Below are 21126 nucleotides of genomic sequence, written 5' to 3' on the forward strand. Positions count from 1 at the left end.
TGGGCGCATTTTCGTTTTCATCTCGTTTCGTTAGCAACAGTTTTCAGAACCGCAAATGAAGATCTCTCACTGCTGGTTTCAATGTGACAATGAGAGAAAGAAAAATAGCACGCCGCACACAGAAAGTGCTTCACAATGTACCGGAGGCATATCTGCCTTTAAAAACAGAGGAAAAAAAAAACCTGCACCTGTAGTACCTAACCCAGAAAGTCAGCTCAAGCTAATAGCTAAAAGCAAATGTGATGGCAACAACTGAGCATAATGCCTTGCTTAGATTGTGAGTGCGTGTGAGTGTGTGTGTGCATCAGGGTTTCCGTTAGCTGGTAATTACCGGTTTTTGCCTGTAAAAAAAAAAAAAAAAAAAACGATAAATTAAAAACTTGCCAATCAAAATGTCCGGTAATAATGCTCATACAAAACATAGCTATAACGAAGGCTATCCCTAAACAGGACATTTGTCTTTTGACAGTGAAACAGCCCATTAACAGCCTACAATACTTTTTTTTCCCCCAAAAGGGTGCGTTCTTTTATTGAGCGATACTTGCTACTAGGCCCACTCTGGAGGAGGAGAGAGTGATGCAGCTTACGTGCATTGCAAGCTGCAAAGACACATTGGGCACGTTTGATTTCAAGTCGGCAGCAGAGGACTTTGCCGCAATGAAAAAAAGGACAAAATAAAATGTTACCTGGTAGCCTATAGACTACATTTGATGCCATGTAGGCCTAGCCATTTTTTTAAACAGGCTACAGATGTTACAGGTTATGGATGTTTCATAATAATCTACAATTTAGCGGCTAATGTTGAGATTTTGCTCAATTGTTACTGTTTGTTTTGCAAACTTACATTACTGTTCATTAAATAGTCAAATTGATTTGAGGTCATTGTCATTGTTTCGTCAACCTAGGTGTACATTATATATGCGTTTGTAACATAGACTGTTATTGAAACGTGGCTGGTAAGTTTCAAATTTGTCCGGTAAAATAAATTCTTTCTGGTCGCCGGACTGGCAAGAAAAAATTCTAGCAGAAACCCTGGTGTGCATGTGCGTGTGCTTGTGTTTGTGTGTGTGTGTGTGTGTGTGTGCGCGTGCGTGTGTGTGTGTGTCGGGGAGTCGGGGTGACAGTGGGGTTACAGTTTCTGAGACAGCCCATGGCTCGTACACTGTGTACCTGTTTGTGGCACTAAAACGTGTGGCCTATAAAGGCAGATTAAAGGAGCCCGGAACATATTAAACTCAGCAGGAGAGGAGATTGTGCCTCTCCTGAAATATCAGACGGAATGAATAAATTTTAACTCCGGCATTTGATCACATCTGTAGACCGTGATGGTTAAAAATGTAAACTTCAAACTGCTTCTCCTTCAGGTTCAAGACATCCGTCTTTTTTTGTTGTTGTCAGTACATTTTCTGGGAGGGGGTGAGCAGTCTGGAGTGTTGATCTAATGTCAGACACAGTAGGCTGGGGTAGATTCAAGGCTACGATGTCAGGTGGAGCGAACCACTCTTTTTGAAGAGAGTAATATAATCTGCCATAAATCTCACAGGAATGCAGGAATACAGGGTTCAAGCCAGTTGGTTAAATTTGCACTGGGATTTTCGACATCTCCATTGATATGTCTTTACAGCTGAAACTGCAGCTGCAAAGGCTACAGCTGCAGAGGAGTCTGCACTGAGGTAGAGATCCTTTACCAGTATGTGTGAGTGCGATTACTGATCTTCACAATCTAGCTCCCTGTGATGCGATAACCCCATCATGGAATTACATGCTACACCCCTAACCGTCCTGGTTTCTCAGGTGGATCCTCCCAGATTTGTGCCTGTGATCACTTTGAAAGAAGGGCATTTTCTTTCCTGCTCTTGCACAGGATTTTTTAGGAATACAAATCAGCATCCTTCACACGACAGAGGAGACACCGTAACAGCAGAACAAAAGCAAAACTAAATCAACTATGAACACTGTTTTAGTTCAAGTCTGTAGAATGTTAATTTTTTTTTCTATGCAAGCACGGATGCCATCAGAAAGGCTACGCTTTAAATATAAAATTCGAGCGTAAGGTTTTGTGATTGCTTGGTGGTCTGTAAACCTGTGGATTTTATGGAATGTAACAATAAAAACTTCATACAGCAATGAATCCTGCAAAATGGACAAACATAGAACTCTTTGGCACGTTACATTTACATTAAGAAAACAATCAGACAACAACAATAACAATAATAACAATATTTTTTAAAAAATGCTATGGTTATACATATGGCGCATTAGACCCATCGAGATACCGGAATTTGGCACAACAACAGCCGGTCTAAACTCCACCCCTTTAGCTGTCAGTCTCAGTCCGCAGCTCCTTGCTGCAGATCCGCGTCGTCTCACCAGCTGCTCGAGGTCATCTCCAAGCCGAACGTATCATACCTTGCAGAGATGAGGCTGAACCACTAGGGGGCAACCTCTGGCCTCCCCGCTCCCCTCCTCCGCCTCAACGGCACCCTCTGCTGGACAGCACCTCACCCTGTACTGGCTCTCCAACATGGGCTTTATAGTGCAAAAAGTCTGACTGCGGTCCCAGCTCTCCTGTGCTGTGAGGGTCATTTTCGGAATGGGGAGGAGGCTGTGTTTGGTTTGACTCCTGGGACAGGCCTGGCGAAAAGGATAAGGTAAGAGATAGCCGTTATTACTCTGAGCTTGTTGTATGGAGGCTCACTGCCTCCCACACGTGAAGTAAAATTTGAAAGACTGCTCCAGGTGGGAGGACGGCGGTCTTTATGCGCCTTCCACAGACACTGCTGAGAAAATGTCTGCTGAAAGCACGGAGCAGGAAGCCCTTAACGGCCTCGCTCCTTCTGATTTCTGAGAACAGCCGCCAATTGATTTTCGGCAAACAGCAAAGCCGGAGATTTGTGCCTAACAGCAAGAGCTTTAAACACCGCCGTGCCCGGCAGATTTACACCAGCAGAGTGGAGTTATCGGCTTGACGGCTTCAGGTGGAGTTCGCCCAGAAAAAGCTTTGGTGACATAGCCGTAAACAGCTTGAAGTAAGGAAATAAGCAGAGAGTAGGGTAACACCACACACACACGTTATATTAATATATATACAGATCCATTCAATCCAGATAGCAAAATAAACACTCATTCAGCAAAAGCTTCAGCGTCAAAAGCACCTGTTACTCTCTTTGAACAAAGTTCTGGAACAGATTTAAGATCCTTCCTATGATTCTATTGTGTTTATTTCAATTTTGGAATTGACATTTGCCTGCATTCTGTATTTTAGCCTTAGAAGCTGCAGGTTGTGCTGAATGACGGTGTTTATTGTGGTATCAGGGTTGAACGGATGGTCATTTTAAAGGGCAAACAGAATGGTCCTGAGGAAAAAAAAATCACTCAGGGAAAGAGGATGTTTGGATGTGCCAAACATTAATTGAAAACCTGTCTGAGGACCATGTGTGCTCTTTGCACATCCAAGCAAATGCTTGCCCTGAGGTTCAGTGTAAAATATATGTTAACCTCCACTTAATTAAAATGCTAAACACTAAGGTAAGAGGAAGGTCATGTATATAGGTACTAGAGATCCTAGGTGCCCTGTGAGGTTTACATAGGGCCACACAGACCACATGACAAACACAGACAGACAATCAGACAGACAGACAGGTGAGACTAGACTTACTTGTTTGGTGGGGTGGGCCTGAAAAACATAACATTTGAAAGCACAAATGAGAGGATGAGCCAGGAATTAAGTGTATTACACGTCAATTCATGGAAAAGTAACAGAGACAGCACGTGAGAACGGCAAAATCCTCAGCCAGCATCAATGGAACACCCGTGCTGCCAGGATGCTGTTTGTCAGCTGGGTGGCTTGGGTCGTTGTACTGGGCATTAGTTCTTAGTTCACATTTTAATCAGGACCCTCTGGCCTGGCCAGGGGTGGAGCCGATGGCTCATTGCAGAGGGAGTGAGGACCTGTAGTGGGCCCTTATATAGCCTATTATAGGCTGTATGGAGATGCAAGATAGAACCAAGGGGAAACTTACGGACACGGAAGGGCGGAACGGAGAGAAATGCGGATTACAATGAGGTGTGCTATTTCAGCACATCTCATTGTGTGAGACCATTTTTAAATACTGCGGCTCCATTAGCAGTGACTGCGATGGGAAATAAAACAAGACAGCCCGCGATCGCCTAGTTCCTACTTTGGGACTCGAACAGAGGGCGTAATTTTCCTGTTTGTACGCTTACACAAGGATACTGGACAGCGAATAAAGTTTTCTGTAACTCTATTGTGTCTCTGCTCATTCAAAATAAATATCACGGCGAGAAACTTAGCTAGGGGTCGGTCGAAACCATTACGCCCTCAGTCTGACTTTTTATTTTTTTGCCGCAATGAAGACACACAACTAAACAACAAAAATAAATAAAAGGCAGATTGGGTCCAAGGTGGGCCCCTTTTGTAACTGGAAGAACCGTGGGCCTGGGGCAGCCCCACTCTCTGCCCCCCCCCACTCGCTCTGCTACAGGGCCTGGCTCTTTTCTGAGACACAATCATCTGGGTTGAGCACAAAAGACAGCTAAAGAGAAACATGAACGTGAGCGGATTTGAACCTACAACCACCACCCCACACATACAGACTGACCTGTGCTGCTGGAGCAGTGGAAAAGTGAGGCTCACCTGAGTGCCCTGAGCGGAGAGATGGCTGACACCTTGACCACAGGTTTGGGGCCAACAGCAGGGGGCATCATCACCAGCAGCCCGCTAGAGGGCTTGGGCGGCGCCCCTCGGGCGGGGCTAAGGGGGAGGGGCCTCTGGGGTGGGGACGGTGAATGCCTGGGCTGCAACTCTGACACCAGCTGAGAGACAGGGAGAGGGAGCGACATTTCAACATTAGTTAAAAAAGAGCAAATTTTTCAGAGTACAAAAATAAAAAGAAAAAACAACAGAAATTAGGGGAAAAAAAACCAGAAAAACACAGGAAAGCAAAACAAACAATCCTACATTTTCAAAAATAAAAAAACAGAATAGCTTGTTGTTGAACCACTTATTAAGATAGTACTGGGTTGTCGGTCTCATCAATATGACAAAGTACATCATTTTTGGCCCAATTCAATTTGAATCACTGCAAGCTGTTTGTCATTTTACAAAAACTATTTTCCTGTTTCAATCTGGCCATTATCATCGTCTTCAAGATTAAAATAGTATTTGTCTGCCTCTGTAGGCCTTGTTGATTTATGTACGGCCAGATTTGCCATTACAGAACTGAAACCAGTGAGCATACACAGAGGGAGAGAGACAGAGAAAGAGCAAAGGAAAGAAAGACAGAAAGTGAGAGGAGGGAGAAAGAGGAACGAAGGTATGGAGAGAAGGAAACTTTCAAAAGCTGTACTCATGAGCTGTCACAGAAGAGTAAACATCTACAACTCAATGCTCTCAAATCAAGCTCGCGTCAATGAAAATTTCCCTTCTTCTACAATCTCACCATCACATTTATGGTACACTTTCATTTAATTCTTCAAGGTTTCTGCTCAGTTTATAAAATGCATTTTTGATCTCTAATCTGAACATTGCTCAAACTTAAAACCATGTCATTGGCTACGTTCCCATTTTGCCTTATAAAACTAATGGCCGGATTAGGGTCTTCCACTTGAGGACACTGGCAACTGGATACAGCAACCCCCAAGCTTCAGATGCAAACAGAACCCCCCAACATGTGTCCACCAAGCTATTCAGCTGACCTGCAACACAGGACATGACACATAGCAGATACATCTGTTTTTTTGTAACGGTTTGAGAAACAAGATCTCTCCGTCCCCCTCCTCTGATACAGCTGGCCATAATCTGTGTCCCCTGTCATCTCCCCAGGATTTATCATCACAGAAACAGAAACCTCCCTCAAAGACCTGTGGCAGGAACCCTGTGGCCTACAAAAGACAACAAAAAAGCACAGACTGAGAAAATCCTGACCTCTCTTGATGGTTCACCCTCAGTTCTCCAACTGAAACAGGGGAATCAATCAAGTCACTGTCAGCTTTGTGACTCCTGCTTAAACAAAAAGGAGAATACTGTACATGATGGTGTGATCTGGTGAGGAAAACAGGTATTTTTCACACACGTTTCCACCCTGTAGATAATTTAACTGTGTTGCAACTACATATAATACTGAGCTAACGGTATTGTAGCCACCTACAAGATGGAGATAATAGTATTGTAGCTACTTATAATACTGTACAAACAGTATTGTAGCTACATACCACACTGAGCTAACAGTATTGTAACTACCTATAATATTGAGCTAACAGTACTGTAGCTGCATATAATACTGAGATAAGTGTTGTAGCTGCTTATAATGCTAATATAACTCAGCTAACCAGTTTCGCATCCTTTTCATCTAGAGTATAATAATATCTGCATAATTAGCATCTTGTTTGCTGGGCAAAATAAAGTTGGTAACAGTAACTTCAGTAGGTAAAATGGATTCTGCCAGGCCAAATTAGATTGTGTCTTTTTGCTGGTTTATTGTGTTTCAACATAAGGCATAAACAAATTTCATTACAAACAACAGTCTAGTCTAGTACTACATCCGTTCTAGTACTTTTATAGACTTTATAGACTAGCTTCAAGCATCTGAGTTGCTGATTTCCCTCTATTTCTTGACATTGAACTATTGAAGGTGGGCATGTGTTGAGTGTATTTTTTATTTCAGGAAATTTTTACATTGTGATCAGTGTGGATCACACAGCTCGGTGTGGTCGAAACAAACTGGACCTCTGTCTAGGGTGGCCACCATTGTGCCAACTGCACAAGAGTGGGCTCCTACACCCGTACATTGAAAGTTTAATATTCCCACAATGCACAGTTTGTGTCAAAATATTTTTTTTTCCCCTCAATTACCCTGTGACAATAATGTTCTGGGTAACGACCAGTGGATTCTTCCCTGAGGGGAACATTTTGTACAGATTTCTACCCTTGAAGCCTGATGCAGGATCTAACCTGGTTAGCACAGAGGGCCTGCTATAAGGCCTGCTCTGCCTCTGTGTAACAGCCTCCCCTTTCCTCCCTCTCTGTGTGCCAGAGCAGATCTCCAGGCCGTTGAGACCCTGCCAGTTCCACTGCGCTTGTCCTGTAGCAGCTAGAGATGCTCTCCCTTCTCCGTCCCCTTCCAAAAATTGGTCAGACTTGCCCCTGGTGATTTGGGTCACAGTAGCCCCTTCAACAGGCACATAGGGTCTAATTATTGTAGCGCCTCAGAGTTTTTAAACACAGCAGCCATATCATCCACATATGCAGTCAGTTACATCCACAATGCACCACAAACCTCCATCTAAATTACATTACATTAGATTATTGTCTTATTCAGAGTGACTTACATAGGTTACAATTATATGTTATCCATTTATATACCTGGATATTTATAAGTATCTTGCCCAAGGGTACAACAGCAGTGCCCCAGCAGCAACCTTTTGCTTACGAGTCCTGCTTCTTACCACTATGCTACGCTGCCACCTTATAGTTGACGAAGAAGCAAAGCAGAGGCTATATTGATTATAAGTATAGGTGACCAGAGAGGGGACACCACTCTCCTACTCCTAGTAGCATAAGCATGCTGTTTATTTCTAATATACTTTGCTGTCCACAGCATAAAAGCTCGACTAAGCTTGGTCCTTGGTTCTAAGCACCACTCCAAAGTCAAAAGCAATCAAGGTCTTCAACACACAACTCAGTCTTGGTATCTTTTGATCAAAAGGACAAAAACACATAACCCTAAAGCCCTTCCGTTTTGCAATGCTTAACAAAGTTCTTTATTTAAAAATGGAGTGAGACTTCTCCATGTGACAAAATGACCAGGGTGTGTGAGTGCGTTCATTACACTAGTCATTATTTATTAGGGATGGGCTTTGCCACTTCACCATTATTTTCAAATAACACGTACCCCTTTCCTTGAGAAACAGTGACACCACTTAGTGTGAGATCAAGAGAAAGAGAGATGGATGATAGAGGGACAAGCAGAGAGAGAGACAGGTAGAGTAGCAGCCTGCTAGGGAAGGGGAGAGAGATACAGTTTTCTAAATCTAAAAAACTGCCTTGTGTTTCTCTTGGTTTCCCAGCTCTGCAGATGTTGCAAGGACTAGCGAAGCGCAGATGCTCCAGACCTTCAGCGCAGTAATATGATCAATGTCAAAACAACTGTTTCCAGCTCTACTGCGCACTGACATTTTTCACACTCTCACAGCAGCCTCGCCTGAAAGCCGCCGTGAACATTTGCTGACGATTAATCATGCCGTATAAAAGATTCATGACAACAACGGCAAAAAAGCAAAATGCGCTGCCTGTTGCTTTTTGTCAGACTTGACAGCACAGCTCCGCAGCAGATCGACGATTTTGGGAGAAAAGCTAAAGAGCTCCAGACACTAAACTCTGCTACTCCTTCAGTGCACACGAGGAAAGACTGCGTGGGCGAATGACACACATATAGAGGACATGTTCTGCCCTCTATATGAGCTCCAGGGTCAGCTTACACAGCCTGCTCCCAATCCAAACCACTTTGTGAGGAAATATGAAACTGACGAGGCGTTACGATCGAAGGTTGAATGTAAGAAATGGATGGGTTCACAAGGGAAAAAAAAAAAGAGAGTTGCAGGCCAACTTACCAATGGTGCCCTTGCTGGGTTGACTGGCAGGGGCTTCTTGGGTGGGCTGAGCTTGAGGGGGGGTGCTGGGGACTTTGGGGGACCGGTGGGGGGCTTTCCTATGGGGAGAGGTGGTCGAGCCACTCGGTGGTCGTGCTGGGTGTGGGGGGAGGGGGAAGGAGAGGGGGCGGGGCGCAACGGGCGGACAATATTGACAGGCTGGGTTCCGTTGGGGGTGGGGCCAGGTCTGAGGGGCAGGACCTCCTTGCTGGTGTGAGGAAGCTGTGGGGATAAAGGGTGGGGAGGGGGGGCATCAGGTACTAAAAAAGGTGTGTGTTGGAACTTTTCTTTTATAAAATCCATATTCCACATGAAAGCAGAAATAATCATCTCAAATCCTTACATGACATATTTGTTTTTAAAATACAGTTCTTATATTTTTCATTCTATATTTAAATGTATATTACTTTTAGAGATGCATGCCTATTTGTATGAAGTTTGTGAAACTAACTTTTTGAAGACAAAATTCTGCCAGTATAGAATGGATTTTCTGCTATATAACCTGCATGGTCAGGGCATTTTTATTAAAGCTTTTATTATTAAGCTTTTAGAACAATACAAGCTAACTTAATGTTGTGACTGTCTAAAACTCCCTAATGTAGTTTTCTCAAATCTGTCAAACTACTTCTGTCTTATTGCAGCTGATGCTTTTATTCCCTGAATGTATGCTCTGCTCACTGATCCCTGGAACTAAAAGTAGAGATTTTGCCTCAGCATGTTCTGGCTTTGTGATTGGTTTGCTAAACTGATTGCTCAACCCCTTCCAGAATGTTCCCTATTCACTTCAGTACAACTTCACAACAGTATGTTCTCTATCTGTCAGAATAATTCAGAGCTGTGGAGCCTGAGTTTCGGTGCAAATGTTAAAAAAACAAAGCAAGACTGATCATTTTGGCCCTATTTTCCAGTCTGACTTTCACCAGTTTCTATGAGAGCCCAAACCTGGGATGGTGTTTTATTGTTACTACCCGTAATGCACCCTGTCTCTCCAATCTCCTTGGAACATTCTCTACAGCTGCTTTTAAATGACCCACGTCTGGACTTGACTGGGCTTTAAGAGATTTATTTTAATCCATGGAGAACACAAAAAAAAATCTGAAAAGGTAGAGAGCGAGAGTGAAGAAGTCTAGCTCTCTGAAAAGAAGACAAACCAAAGCATCTTTTTTATTTAACCACCAAGGTTCATCCTTCACACTTACGAGGCACCTGTTTCATGATAATAATGCTCTTCAAAAAGTAAAGTGTTCACAAGACAATGAAACTGAATGGCCTTTAGTTACCACAAGAAAAAAAAAATTCTCTGTACAGAAAAAGAACATTCTCTGTAAAAAAATGTATGGTGTATCAAAACACAAAACATACATTAGGGGAATATTGATCAGTCTTCAATAAGCAAGGTGTTTTGTTGGAGGTGTATTCAAGGTGTATTCTTTTAGGGGAAGAGCAATTATCACTGTATTCAGAGTATACTCCTCAAGTAACTTAGTCAACCACTACACAATTTTATTACTGTTTTAGATACTTTCTGTGGTCACTGTAATTCATACTATCACTCACTGCCTGTGTCCACCATGAATGTATCATCTGATGCACCTGAATTAGAGGTCTGAAGCTAGCTAGCTGGTATGATAATTTTAGGGACAGAATAATTTGTTTTCTGTAATTACATAGCAACGGTGTTTATACTGGTTTTGGTGTTTCCATGACCACACACACAGTCCTGCGTTTTGACAAGTTTTGACAAGGCAGGCACACATTTTCCCCAAGAACTCTATAGTTTTCTCTCTGTTTCATATGCATAAACATCTAGCATTAGTCAGTGATAATTCTTCAGCCAAAAAGCTACAATATCAATGTACAGGACCCCAAAATTCATCATAATGGTTTCAAAAACAGTACTCAGCCAGGGTGCATCCACCTCCTTACCATCTTCTTAGATCACAACAGGAAACTCATCACTTAGCTACCTACTTTATCTTTGAAAATGCTGCATGTAGATAACTGAGATGCCTGTAATCTAGCTACCTAATTTTGTGCTGTAAACTTGTCAGTGTTCCATTTTTTTCCTAAAAGGCTAGTCTGGTAATTAGTTTGTACATAACGTTTATAACCATTAAAGCAGGGATGGTGGATATTCATAGAATAAGTATATTTTCAACTGGGTTGGATAATCAGATAGGATCATGTCTGAAGTGATTTTGGTTTTAGGTTGGTTTGAGAAAGAAAATAATGCTAGTCACGCCCAGGTTCATGTTTCTTATTTAACAATAATAAACACACTGATATACAGCTGTTGATTGTTCAGCTCTTTCAGGTCTGGTTCTGTTGCTGTGATTCTTCCAACCAAGGGAGTAAAGCCTTCCACAGTCTATCTTGGACAAACTCCACTGTGAGAACTTCTCACAGTGGAGCAAGGGCTGTTCTCTGAGGGTTTACATGTAGTTTACAAATATCATATAACATATAGAGTATTACCTACTTGAGCCTGAATCCAAACTAACATTTGATGAGAAGAATCAATAGGTTTTTCAACTTGAGACTAAATGTTTGGTTGGACGCATGTCCAGACCACATCACCCAAATTGCTAATTCACAAGACTGACTTGTAAATGCTTGGTACAGGAAGCCAAACGTTTTCTGTAAGCCTCATTCTCTCACAGAAGAGCCTAGGACACAGCTGTGATGCATTGTCAGTACTTCTCTCTGACAGGGGAGATGGGAGATAGACAGCTGAAGACCTCTGTCACACTGGGACTCAGACTCACCTTCTTGTTGTTGCTGCTCTTGCCAGATGACCCGACCACCTTTAGGTGGAACGCTGGATTCAGGTGTCCGTTCTTTACCTTCTGCTCAGACGCATCTTTTCTGGGAAGAAAATAGATTCACAAAATGAGCGGTCAGAATCCAGGTCAATACCGCAGCGGTTCTCGCAACCCAACTCAATTAAAGTGGATTTCCGGAGGGCCAGGCTTTCAATCCTGCTGGAAATTGGGTTTGCTGGTCCTAGCTGTGAGTACGGCAGACTCTGGGCCCTCTATCCTACATGCCTTCCACACACCAATGGGTGATTTTGACTGGATTTAAAAACATACAGCCACATTCCCACACAGTCAATGGTGTCTTCCACCTTCACACCACAGCCACTGTCACCAAGCCACTCCAAGCTATGTGATTGCCCAGCTTGGCTTGATTTATATTTACATTTACATTTATTCATTTGGCAGATGCTTTTATCCAAAGCGACTTACATTGGTTACAGTTCTGTACAATGTTATCCATTTATACAGTTGGATATTTACTGAGGCAGTTGTGGGTTAAGTACCTTGCCCAAGGGTACAGCAGCAGTGTCCCAGTGTTCCTTTCGGCTACAAGTCCTGCTCCTTAACCACTATGCTACACTGCCACTACACTATTGTACTGCTTGACAATTTCCACCTTACCAGGTCATCCCACAGCTGCTGCCATTATAAAAAAACATTCTGACTAGTGAGACATGCCATGCTTGATACCAGCACAGAGACAAGGTTGAGGGACCCCTTTTTAGCCTGGGACTCCAAATTAAACATGAAACTGGCAGTAGCTGTACTGCAACCTCTCAGTTCCAGCACAAGGATCTCAGTTTCAGCCACCCCATTGCCAACACATTCTGCTATTTTAAAACTATTTGACGATAAGCCTTGTCCATCCCAACAACCATCCACCTTGGCTCGAAACATTGCACAGCCAAAACACTAGGTGCAATCAATGAATGGGCTTTTGGCTCACTTACAAACTTCTTTCTGTCCAGCACTTTCTGTCGCACCCAGGGCACCAACAAAACACACCTAGCAAAATGCATCCTCTAACACATAACTCTGCCCACTTACAGGAGAAAAAAAAACATTTGAACATGTATCAAACATTTCCTACAGCATTCATCCACTCTTGAGGTGCTCTTCACACTCCCTTTCATATCTAAACCTCTATCTCATCCCCTTGGCCACCGCGAAAGAAAATATTATTCAGCTGGAGAAACAGAGATACTATTCCTATTTCAATGCAAAAGTAAATCGGCCCTATATGTGGTGTCTTTCTCCCTGTTTCTCTGGTTCCTGCAGGAGAACTTAAGCTGCCATCTTATCCTGGTGTTCAACATCAGCCAGTAGTGTCTCTGCTCCCCAGCCCACAGAGAGAATTCATGACTTTCGCTGGCATGCTTTATAACACTCTCCTCCCCTGTCTGCTGTAAAGCACAAGGCCAAATTTCTTTGTCCTTGTATAACTTTATCTGTCCCTGTCTCTCCTGAAATCTTTTTATGACTTTTTCACACACTGTGGTATTTTCAAATTACCTCCAACTTTATGATTATGTTCTCTATTTCTACATCTGCTCACCAGAAATGAGCACAGACATGCTATGCAAAACGCACAATACAACATAAGATATAATATAATAAGGATGCAAATTGCCAAACACAACATGTTTTGCAAAAGTTAAAAAACACACTAGGTACAAACAGTCACCAAGAGATGGCAATAGCAACTGAGGGGCCAATCCTTTCAGACTATGTGTCGGATATATACGTTCTAGACATGTTCTGATATTGCATCCCTTTTTGAAATGGTCCATGCTTCCACTGTTATAAATGTACACATATGATCAACAGGCCAGTATCATGGGCTTCCTCATTGCATACTGGATGAATTCATATTCCATTTTATTGCAAAATATACAGCTGGCCCTGTTTAGGTCAAACAGACTTTGCTTATTCTTGCTCTGTGAATACTCCAATTTAACAGTCTTGCATCAAATGCAATATTCAAGAGTCTACAGCATTAACATAAGCCAAGTATACTACGATACAACAGGTCTTAGAACACAAATATATCATAATACTACACATAAAGTTAACATTGAATGCAAGAAGTAGCAGGTATTTGAGGGGTGGGGATAGAAGTAGAATGGAGATATAGTCTAAAGAGGTCAGTCTTCAGTCTGTGTTGGAAGATGGCCAATGATTCTGCTGTCTTAACCCCCATGGGAAGTTCATTCCACCACCGAGGGACCAGTACAGACAGGAACCCTGGGGCAGTCAGTTGCCCAGTGGATGCAGAGCGTATATTTAAACATATTATAATATTTCCTCAGTGCTTCATTTTAGACTTTAAAATATTGCTTTCTGTAAGACTCTATATGCCATTCTCCAATTACAATCTAGTTCATATCCATCCACTCCTCAGCTACCCTTCCAAAATGCATAAGACAACCCTTCTTTAGTGACAATGGCTTGCATATGGGAGGGACTCATCTGTGAGTTTAACACATGCATCCTCTGGAAACAGATGAAAAAACAGTTGGAGAAAATTGAACCCATGACACTTTCACAGTGCTTGTTTCTGCTAGCATACAAAGACCCGCACTGTAAAAACAAACAAAAAGAATTTCACAGTGTTGGGAATGGGATCAATGCTTCCGAGGCAGTGTTTTTGCCCAGTATGACTGCTACTTCTACACTTCATTAGGAGCTGTAATTGGTTATGGCTAGAGCACCTTTATGAATGCCATTGCACGTTTCCTTGCATCCTTTGCATTTCCTTGACAACATATTGGCACACTGGAGAACCCCCAATGCTAACTCTGCCCTCTTTGTGTGGCCTTCTGTAGCATTAGCTGGTATCATTGACAGAAAACAAACTATGGCTGCTCTAACCCAGTTCTCTGTTTGATATGTGCCATGGGGCTCAGTCCAATAATATATTACTGAATGGAATCACAATTACATTGAATCCAGAATTACAGCAGCTTATAGCACAGGCATAGGTCCACAAAGCCATTCAATACAGTTCAAGCCACTTTTCTAAATGCAAAAACGTGATAACTTTTTCAAAAAATCTCAGTAGAGAAATATCTTCACTTATTCTTTTTTTAAAAATACTGCAATCAACAATTTAAGTAGAGAAATAGAAAAACAGCTGTAACTTGAATGTGTAATAAGCATAGGCTTACACATTCATGACAGGTCTAGGAAAATGTCTTTGCAACTGTTTTGAATACAACAGTTATGAATGCTTTATAAAGAATTAAGAGCAGCATTACACATCATTAAAATTGCTTATGTTTAGTCCAACATTACTAAATGTGCATGTGTTATTAGAGAGAGGATCTGGACTGCCAAAGTCAAAATATTCCACACAATGCTGCAATAATCATCATAAATACATGTTTTTAATATAATTGTATTATTACAACTGGTATTATTACAACTTTATTAAGTAGTAGTAACAATAATAATATCTCAGACTGACAGGGCAACTAGAAGTTCCAAATTCTTCTAAGAGTTTGACCAACATACTGCTACTACTACTAGACCCCATAATTCCCTACTTATATAAAGTTTATAAATTGTTACTGTACATTTCTGGGGCAGTGAACATGTCATATTATAAGAGGCTTTGTACAACCAATGTTGTAACAGTCATCATGGGGTATTTGCATAAAAGTTCCAAAAACGTGCATAAAGAGAGTACACACTCTCAAGATGAAACAGGAAATGGAACCATGCACTGGAGTTTTTTTATTTTATTTTTTTGACTTCAACAGAAGTATTTAAAGTGTAGTTCCTCATTCATTGGAATAAAGGGAACTTGAACCCATGTCCATCTGCCCGTCTGGCCTCTCCCCCTTACACAACATATGGGAGAGGGAGGCCTCATTGCACAACATAATGGGTGGAGCTGCCAAATGCTGTCAGTGACTGACTCATACAAACCAATGAAAAATCACTTCTCTCTCCATGGCAAAAGAAGGTGCCTGCTTCAAAACACACAGACACTGATAACACACTGAAAGCACTATCGATTATGGAGTTTGATGAGGCCTCAGTCCCATCACTACATAGCACTGTTTCCCTTGGTGACAGTTGCTGTGGGGATTACCTGTTCTGCTTGGTCTTCTCCCTCTGGGCCAGCCACTTATGGAGCAGGGAGGTCTTGGTCTTGTAGCAGTAGAAAGCGATGAGAATGCCAGGCAGCAGGACGAGGAAGGCAAAGAGCAGTCCCACCACCATGCCCAGCTGACCTGAGAACAGTTCAGAGCATTATCCAGGAGAACAGAGTCTCAACATTCAACTGTAGGACACACCACATTCAACAACAGAAAACAGGGCCTGCACACCTAACTGGAGAACACAGGAACTGAACACTTAATTGGAGAGCACAGGACATGAGCATTCAAATGGAAACACACAACCTGAACACCCAACTGAAGAATACCTAAAAACTCAAATGGAGAACACATGACTGACCTGAACACTCAAATGGAAAACACATGAACTAAACACTCTACTAGAGCCCTGCAACAGGGGTGGGACCCACTGGGTCCTGCCTGAAAATTTGCTGACGGACAAATGCACTCTACTGTAGGCGAGATCTACAGAGAAAAAACTGGTGGGAGATGAAAGGGGGGAGAGAAGAAACATGTCCAGTAATGCCACTCCCCCCTTTCGCTCCTGTCACCCTAACTTCTCAACCTATGCCACATATTTTCATGCGTAGGCTATTGCAATTATTCTCCTAATTCAGGAGAAAAGCATGTATTTTTATACCTTCACCTACACATATTAACATTGGCGATTTTACAATGTTTTCCTAATGTAGCAGACTGTCAAAAAGGTGTTCACTAACATTATAAATTTGCCCTTCTGCAAATGTGGCTAAGATACATTGCCAGTTTATGGGCATAAATCAAAACTACAAAACTACAAAACAGTGTCAGTGTGTTGGATTATGGTGGGATGCTGTGATTTCTACCAGGTATTTCTTTTTTTTTATTTGATTTATTTAAAGTGTTAAGATGGATATCTTGCCTCACAAGGATTCTAAATTTATTTTCATCATGTTAATTTCCCTTAACAATAAGTTGAGTCAAATAATGTGATTCCGAATGATTATTCAACATAATAGCGAGCTAACTTGAAAAGTGCTGTATCTTATCACTTTAACTCTGAGCATATTAGGCTGGCACATGCCTGGATTCATTTGCATTTCGATTATGAATTTTATCTCTTAGATCACATTATAAGAAGTAAAGATTCCTTTCACTTTGGAATTGGCACAGAAAATCCTAAAGGATTAGACAAGACGTAACTATAAGTTATATGCAGGGGAAGTGAGATGACGTTGTAGGAGAGGGCTGAAATGTAGGGGGCGTGGGATGAAATGTTGCTGGAGAGGGCTGAAATGTAGGGGGAGTGGGATGAAATGTTGCTGGAGAGGGCTGAAATGTAGGGGGAGTGGGATGAAATGTTGCAGGAGTGGGCTGAAATGTAGGGGGAGTGGGATGAAATGTTGCAGGAGAGGGCTGAAATGTAGGGGGAGTGGGATGAAATGTTGCAGGAGAGGGCTGAAATGTAGGGGGAGTGGGATGAAATGTTGCTGGAGAGGGCTGAAATGTAGGGGGAGTGGGATGAAATGTTGCAAGAGAGGGCTGAAATGTAGGGGGAATGGGATGAAATGTTGCAGGAGTGGGCTGAAATGTAGGGGGAGTGGGATGAAATGTTGCTGGAGAGGGCTGAAATGTAGGGGGAGTGGGATGAAATGTTGCTGGAGAGGCCTGAAATGTAGGGGGAGTGGGATGAAATGTTGCTGGAGAGGGCTGAAATGTAGGGGGAATGGGATGAAATGTTGCAGGAGTGGGCTAAAATGTAGGAGGAGCGGGATGAAATGTTGCAGGAGAGGGCTGAAATGTAGGGGGAGTGGGATGAAATGTTGCAGGAGAGGGCTGAAATGTAGGGGGCGTGGGATGAAATGTTGCAGGAGAGGGCTGAAATGTAGGGGGAGTGGGATGAAATGTTGCTGGAGAGGGCTGAAATGTAGGGGGAGTGGGATGAAATGTTGCAGGAGAGGGCTGAAATGTAGGGGGAGTGGGATGAAATGTTGCTGGAGAGGGCTGAAATGTAGGGGGAGTGGGATGAAATGTTGCTGGAGAGGGCTGAAATGTAGGGGGAGTGGGATGAAATGTTGCTGGAGAGGGCTGAAATGTAGGGGGAATGGGATGAAATGTTGCAGGAGTGGGCTGAAATGTAGGGGGCGTGGGATGAAATGTTGCTGGAGAGGGCTGAAATGTAGGGGGAGTGGGATGAAATGTTGCTGGAGAGGGCTGAAATGTAGGGGGAGTGGGATGAAATGTTGCAGGAGTGGGCTGAAATGTAGGAGGAGTGGGATGAAATGTTGCAGGAGAGGGCTGAAATGTAGGAGGAATGGGATGAAATGTTGCAGGAGAGGGCTGAAATGTAGGGGGAGTGGGATGAAATGTTGCTGGAGAGGGCTGAAATGTAGGGGGAGTGGGATGAAATGTTGCAGGAGAGGGCTGAAATGTAGGGGGAGTGGGATGAAATGTTGCAGGAATGGGCTGAAATGTAGGGGGAGTGGGATGAAATGTTGCTGGAGAGGGCTAAAATGTAGGAGGAGCGGGATGAAATGTTGCAGGAGTGGGCTGAAATGTAGGGGGAGTGGGATGAAATGTTGCAGGAGAGGGCTGAAATGTAGGAGGAATGGGATGAAATGTTGCAGGAGAGGGCTGAAATGTAGGGGGAGTGGGATGAAATGTTGCTGGAGAGGGCTGAAATGTAGGGGGAGTGGGATGAAATGTTGCAGGAGAGGGCTGAAATGTAGGGGGAGTGGGATGAAATGTTGCAGGAGTGGGCTGAAATGTAGGGGGAGTGGGATGAAATGTTGCTGGAGAGGGCTAAAATGTAGGAGGAGCGGGATGAAATGTTGCAGGAGTGGGCTGAAATGTAGAGGAAGTGGGATGAAATTGTGCGGAGGCAGGGCTAAAACTAAACACCAAAGGAAATTGGGCATAGCTCCTAAACATGCAACTGTATTCCATATGGATAAAAATGGCTTTTAGATTGTGGCTGTAAGCTTAATAATAATAATTTTAAATAATTCTTCCTGAGCGGGGCTCAATGCTTGACAGACCTGAAAAGTCACATGGAGACCAGGCAACTTGAACACTGAAAGGAGGACAAAGACAGAAAGCTGCAGAAAGCAAAGGCTTCGAGCGGTAAACTGACAGACGATGAGCGAGTGGAGATGGTCGGCCTGGTCTCATCCTTTTGCACCAAGCACCGAAAGCTCTTACACTGGGAGGCCAAGAGCCTAATAAGGTCCATGTTTGCAGTCAGACTACAATCTGCATCAAGCCATTCATGTCACACTTCACCATGTTTACAGCTCAGCGTGGCGCGAGATGAAAGCACGCCTCTGAAAGTGCGCTGGAGATCAGCGCTTCTGAGAAGGGCTCCTGTTGATGTATTTACTTTTGCTTTGATGCTGATGAGGATAGACAGGCTGCTGTGGAGGATGGGTGGGGGGGGTGGGGGTTTTGGGATCTGGGGGGGGGGGTATGGCTTACTATCATACTGCACAGGACCGCTGTCTACACTGCCCCCTAGGCCTGGCTTCTCGCAGAAGGGCGGGGCCCAGCCTCGGTTACAGTGGCAGTTGCCGTTGCTGTTGCACACCTGGAACACAGAGAGAGGCATGCTGGGTACAGATTGGTGATGTTAGATACAGGTAGGGGCATGGCAGGGGGCAGGGCATGGTCACAAGGAGCTCTGTCCAAAATTAATGTTATACAATCTTTGTAAAAACAGGTCCATCCATAGGTATAGCTGCAATCCATGACCAATTAAGGAATGCATATTCACACAAGGTACATTCATAGATTAGAAGGTTACAATCATAGGTTCATGGTTATAATCATAGATTCAAGGTTGTTCATAGGTTACAATCAATGACACAAAGAACATAAATTCAGCGCTCATTCCGAAAGCTTGTACTTCAAATACCCTCTGAAGATGCCACAAGGACAGATGTTTGCCTTATTCCTGGGTGTTTGCCTCTTCTTGCGTATCGCTGTCATTTGCTTTCAGAATCCTTTAATCCTCATGATTCTCACAATAATCCCAACTCCAGAAGGGAGCACTGCATTTTTGTGTTGCCGCGTCAACCGAAACCGCACTCCAAGCAAGGTGACCGAAAGGCAGAGGTAGAGAGAGGGCGGCGGCGGCCGTCCGCTTTGTTCACTCAGCAGACCTCGTTAAGCCCAGAGATTAATCTGAATGGCATAGCCATGCAAATAAAGAGACAGAGAAGAAAAAGCGCCTTCTGAATAATCCCTCCTCAAAGCCTTCCCCGTTCACTGCCCTCCGAATGCGAACAATCGAGCAACACCAGCAAGTGGAGACTTTCAACACAAATCGAGCAGAAAGGATTATGGGAAATAAACGGGAATAAGCGCCTGTCTGGACGGCAGTGGCTGTAAGGCTTCTCAAAGGAGAAAAAAAAAACGAAAACAAAAACATCTGAGAACATATCAACACGGAGCTGTGGCACTAATGGAGTGCGCAGCTCGTTTTAATATGCACGACTAGCTGTGTCGGAGACGAGCAACCTGGAGAGCCATTTTAAAGGATTTATGAGTATGAAATTACGCAGGTCTCTACAGGGGGTGTGGAGGGGAGGCTGGAGACACTGCAAGGACCTGGGACGCTGTCGAAACCACTTTGGAGGGCGTGACAGCTGTGACCCTCCCCAGCTGAGAAAAACTGACTCGATTTCCCTGAAGAAGTGGCACAGTGGGGCAGCAAATATTTTTACATGATCTGAGACTTCATGCTCTGCCCACACTCTCTCCTCCCAATCTTCCCCTGGTGCTGTCAGTGACCACAGGTGGAGGGTGCACCAGCACTGGGTGCAAGCAGGCTGTCTCCTGGGGTCAGGGATTGGTCAGGTTAATGGCTGGAGGAAGCCCAACCCCACCCAGTCCACCACATAACCCCATGACCCTATTACTCAATACGTCTGTTGTAATGAATTCCAGGCAGTGGTCTGACCATCATACTTCCATTTTGTTAGGGCAGAAACTCCACATTGATCTGGTTTGCAGACAGTCACCCATTGGTGCCCCTCCTTTTGATAACTGATTACATCGCAGAGCTGAACAGGATTACATCACAGTCATGAATGGGATTATATCCTAGAGATGAATGGGATTGCGTCAGAGTAAAACTGGATTACATCATCGGACTGAAAAGGATTATGTCACCCAGATGAATTGGATTACATCATAGATTTGAACGGGATTACATAATAGAGATGAATGAAACTGCATCTTGGAGATGAGTCAGAACCAGGAGCATTACCCACCCCGTGTCCGTGGCAACGAGCGATGCAACGCTCCAGCTCTGTGAAGGAGGCATTTTGGCAGTGACGGTCTTGACACACCTGCAGTGGGCGACACGTCACCTTATATTTAGAGTAAAAACAAGCCAGATCTGTGCATTAGTCACTCCCCTAGTGTGAGACTCATTCAGGAAATGGGACTGACGACACTGTTTCAGCAAAGGAAAGCCCTGGGAAATGACCAGAGCAAGTCCTTTCACAACAAGAGAGAGGTGTTCCCAGAAAGAC

The 21126-nt window shown here is 43.5% G+C and overlaps 1 protein-coding gene across 1 annotated transcript in view; it reads right to left on the reverse strand.

Moving 5' to 3' along the window:
• Positions 1–1057: 1057 nt before the first annotated feature.
• Positions 1058–21126, reverse strand: part of LOC118793211 (disintegrin and metalloproteinase domain-containing protein 33-like) — a 122863-nt gene continuing 102794 nt past the window's right edge. Inside the window, exons 17-23 of the mRNA XM_036551276.1 lie at positions 20863–20940; positions 19067–19175; positions 15586–15727; positions 11436–11535; positions 8632–8892; positions 4658–4836; positions 1058–2634 (exon numbers count right to left, since the gene is read on the reverse strand). Of these exons, the coding sequence (XP_036407169.1) occupies positions 2583–2634; positions 4658–4836; positions 8632–8892; positions 11436–11535; positions 15586–15727; positions 19067–19175; positions 20863–20940 (921 nt within the window). The 3' untranslated portion in view covers positions 1058–2582. The remainder of the gene's footprint in view (positions 2635–4657; positions 4837–8631; positions 8893–11435; positions 11536–15585; positions 15728–19066; positions 19176–20862; positions 20941–21126) is intronic.

This window comes from Megalops cyprinoides, chromosome 18, assembly GCF_013368585.1.
Source record: "Megalops cyprinoides isolate fMegCyp1 chromosome 18, fMegCyp1.pri, whole genome shotgun sequence".
Lineage (NCBI taxonomy): Eukaryota > Metazoa > Chordata > Actinopteri > Elopiformes > Megalopidae > Megalops > Megalops cyprinoides.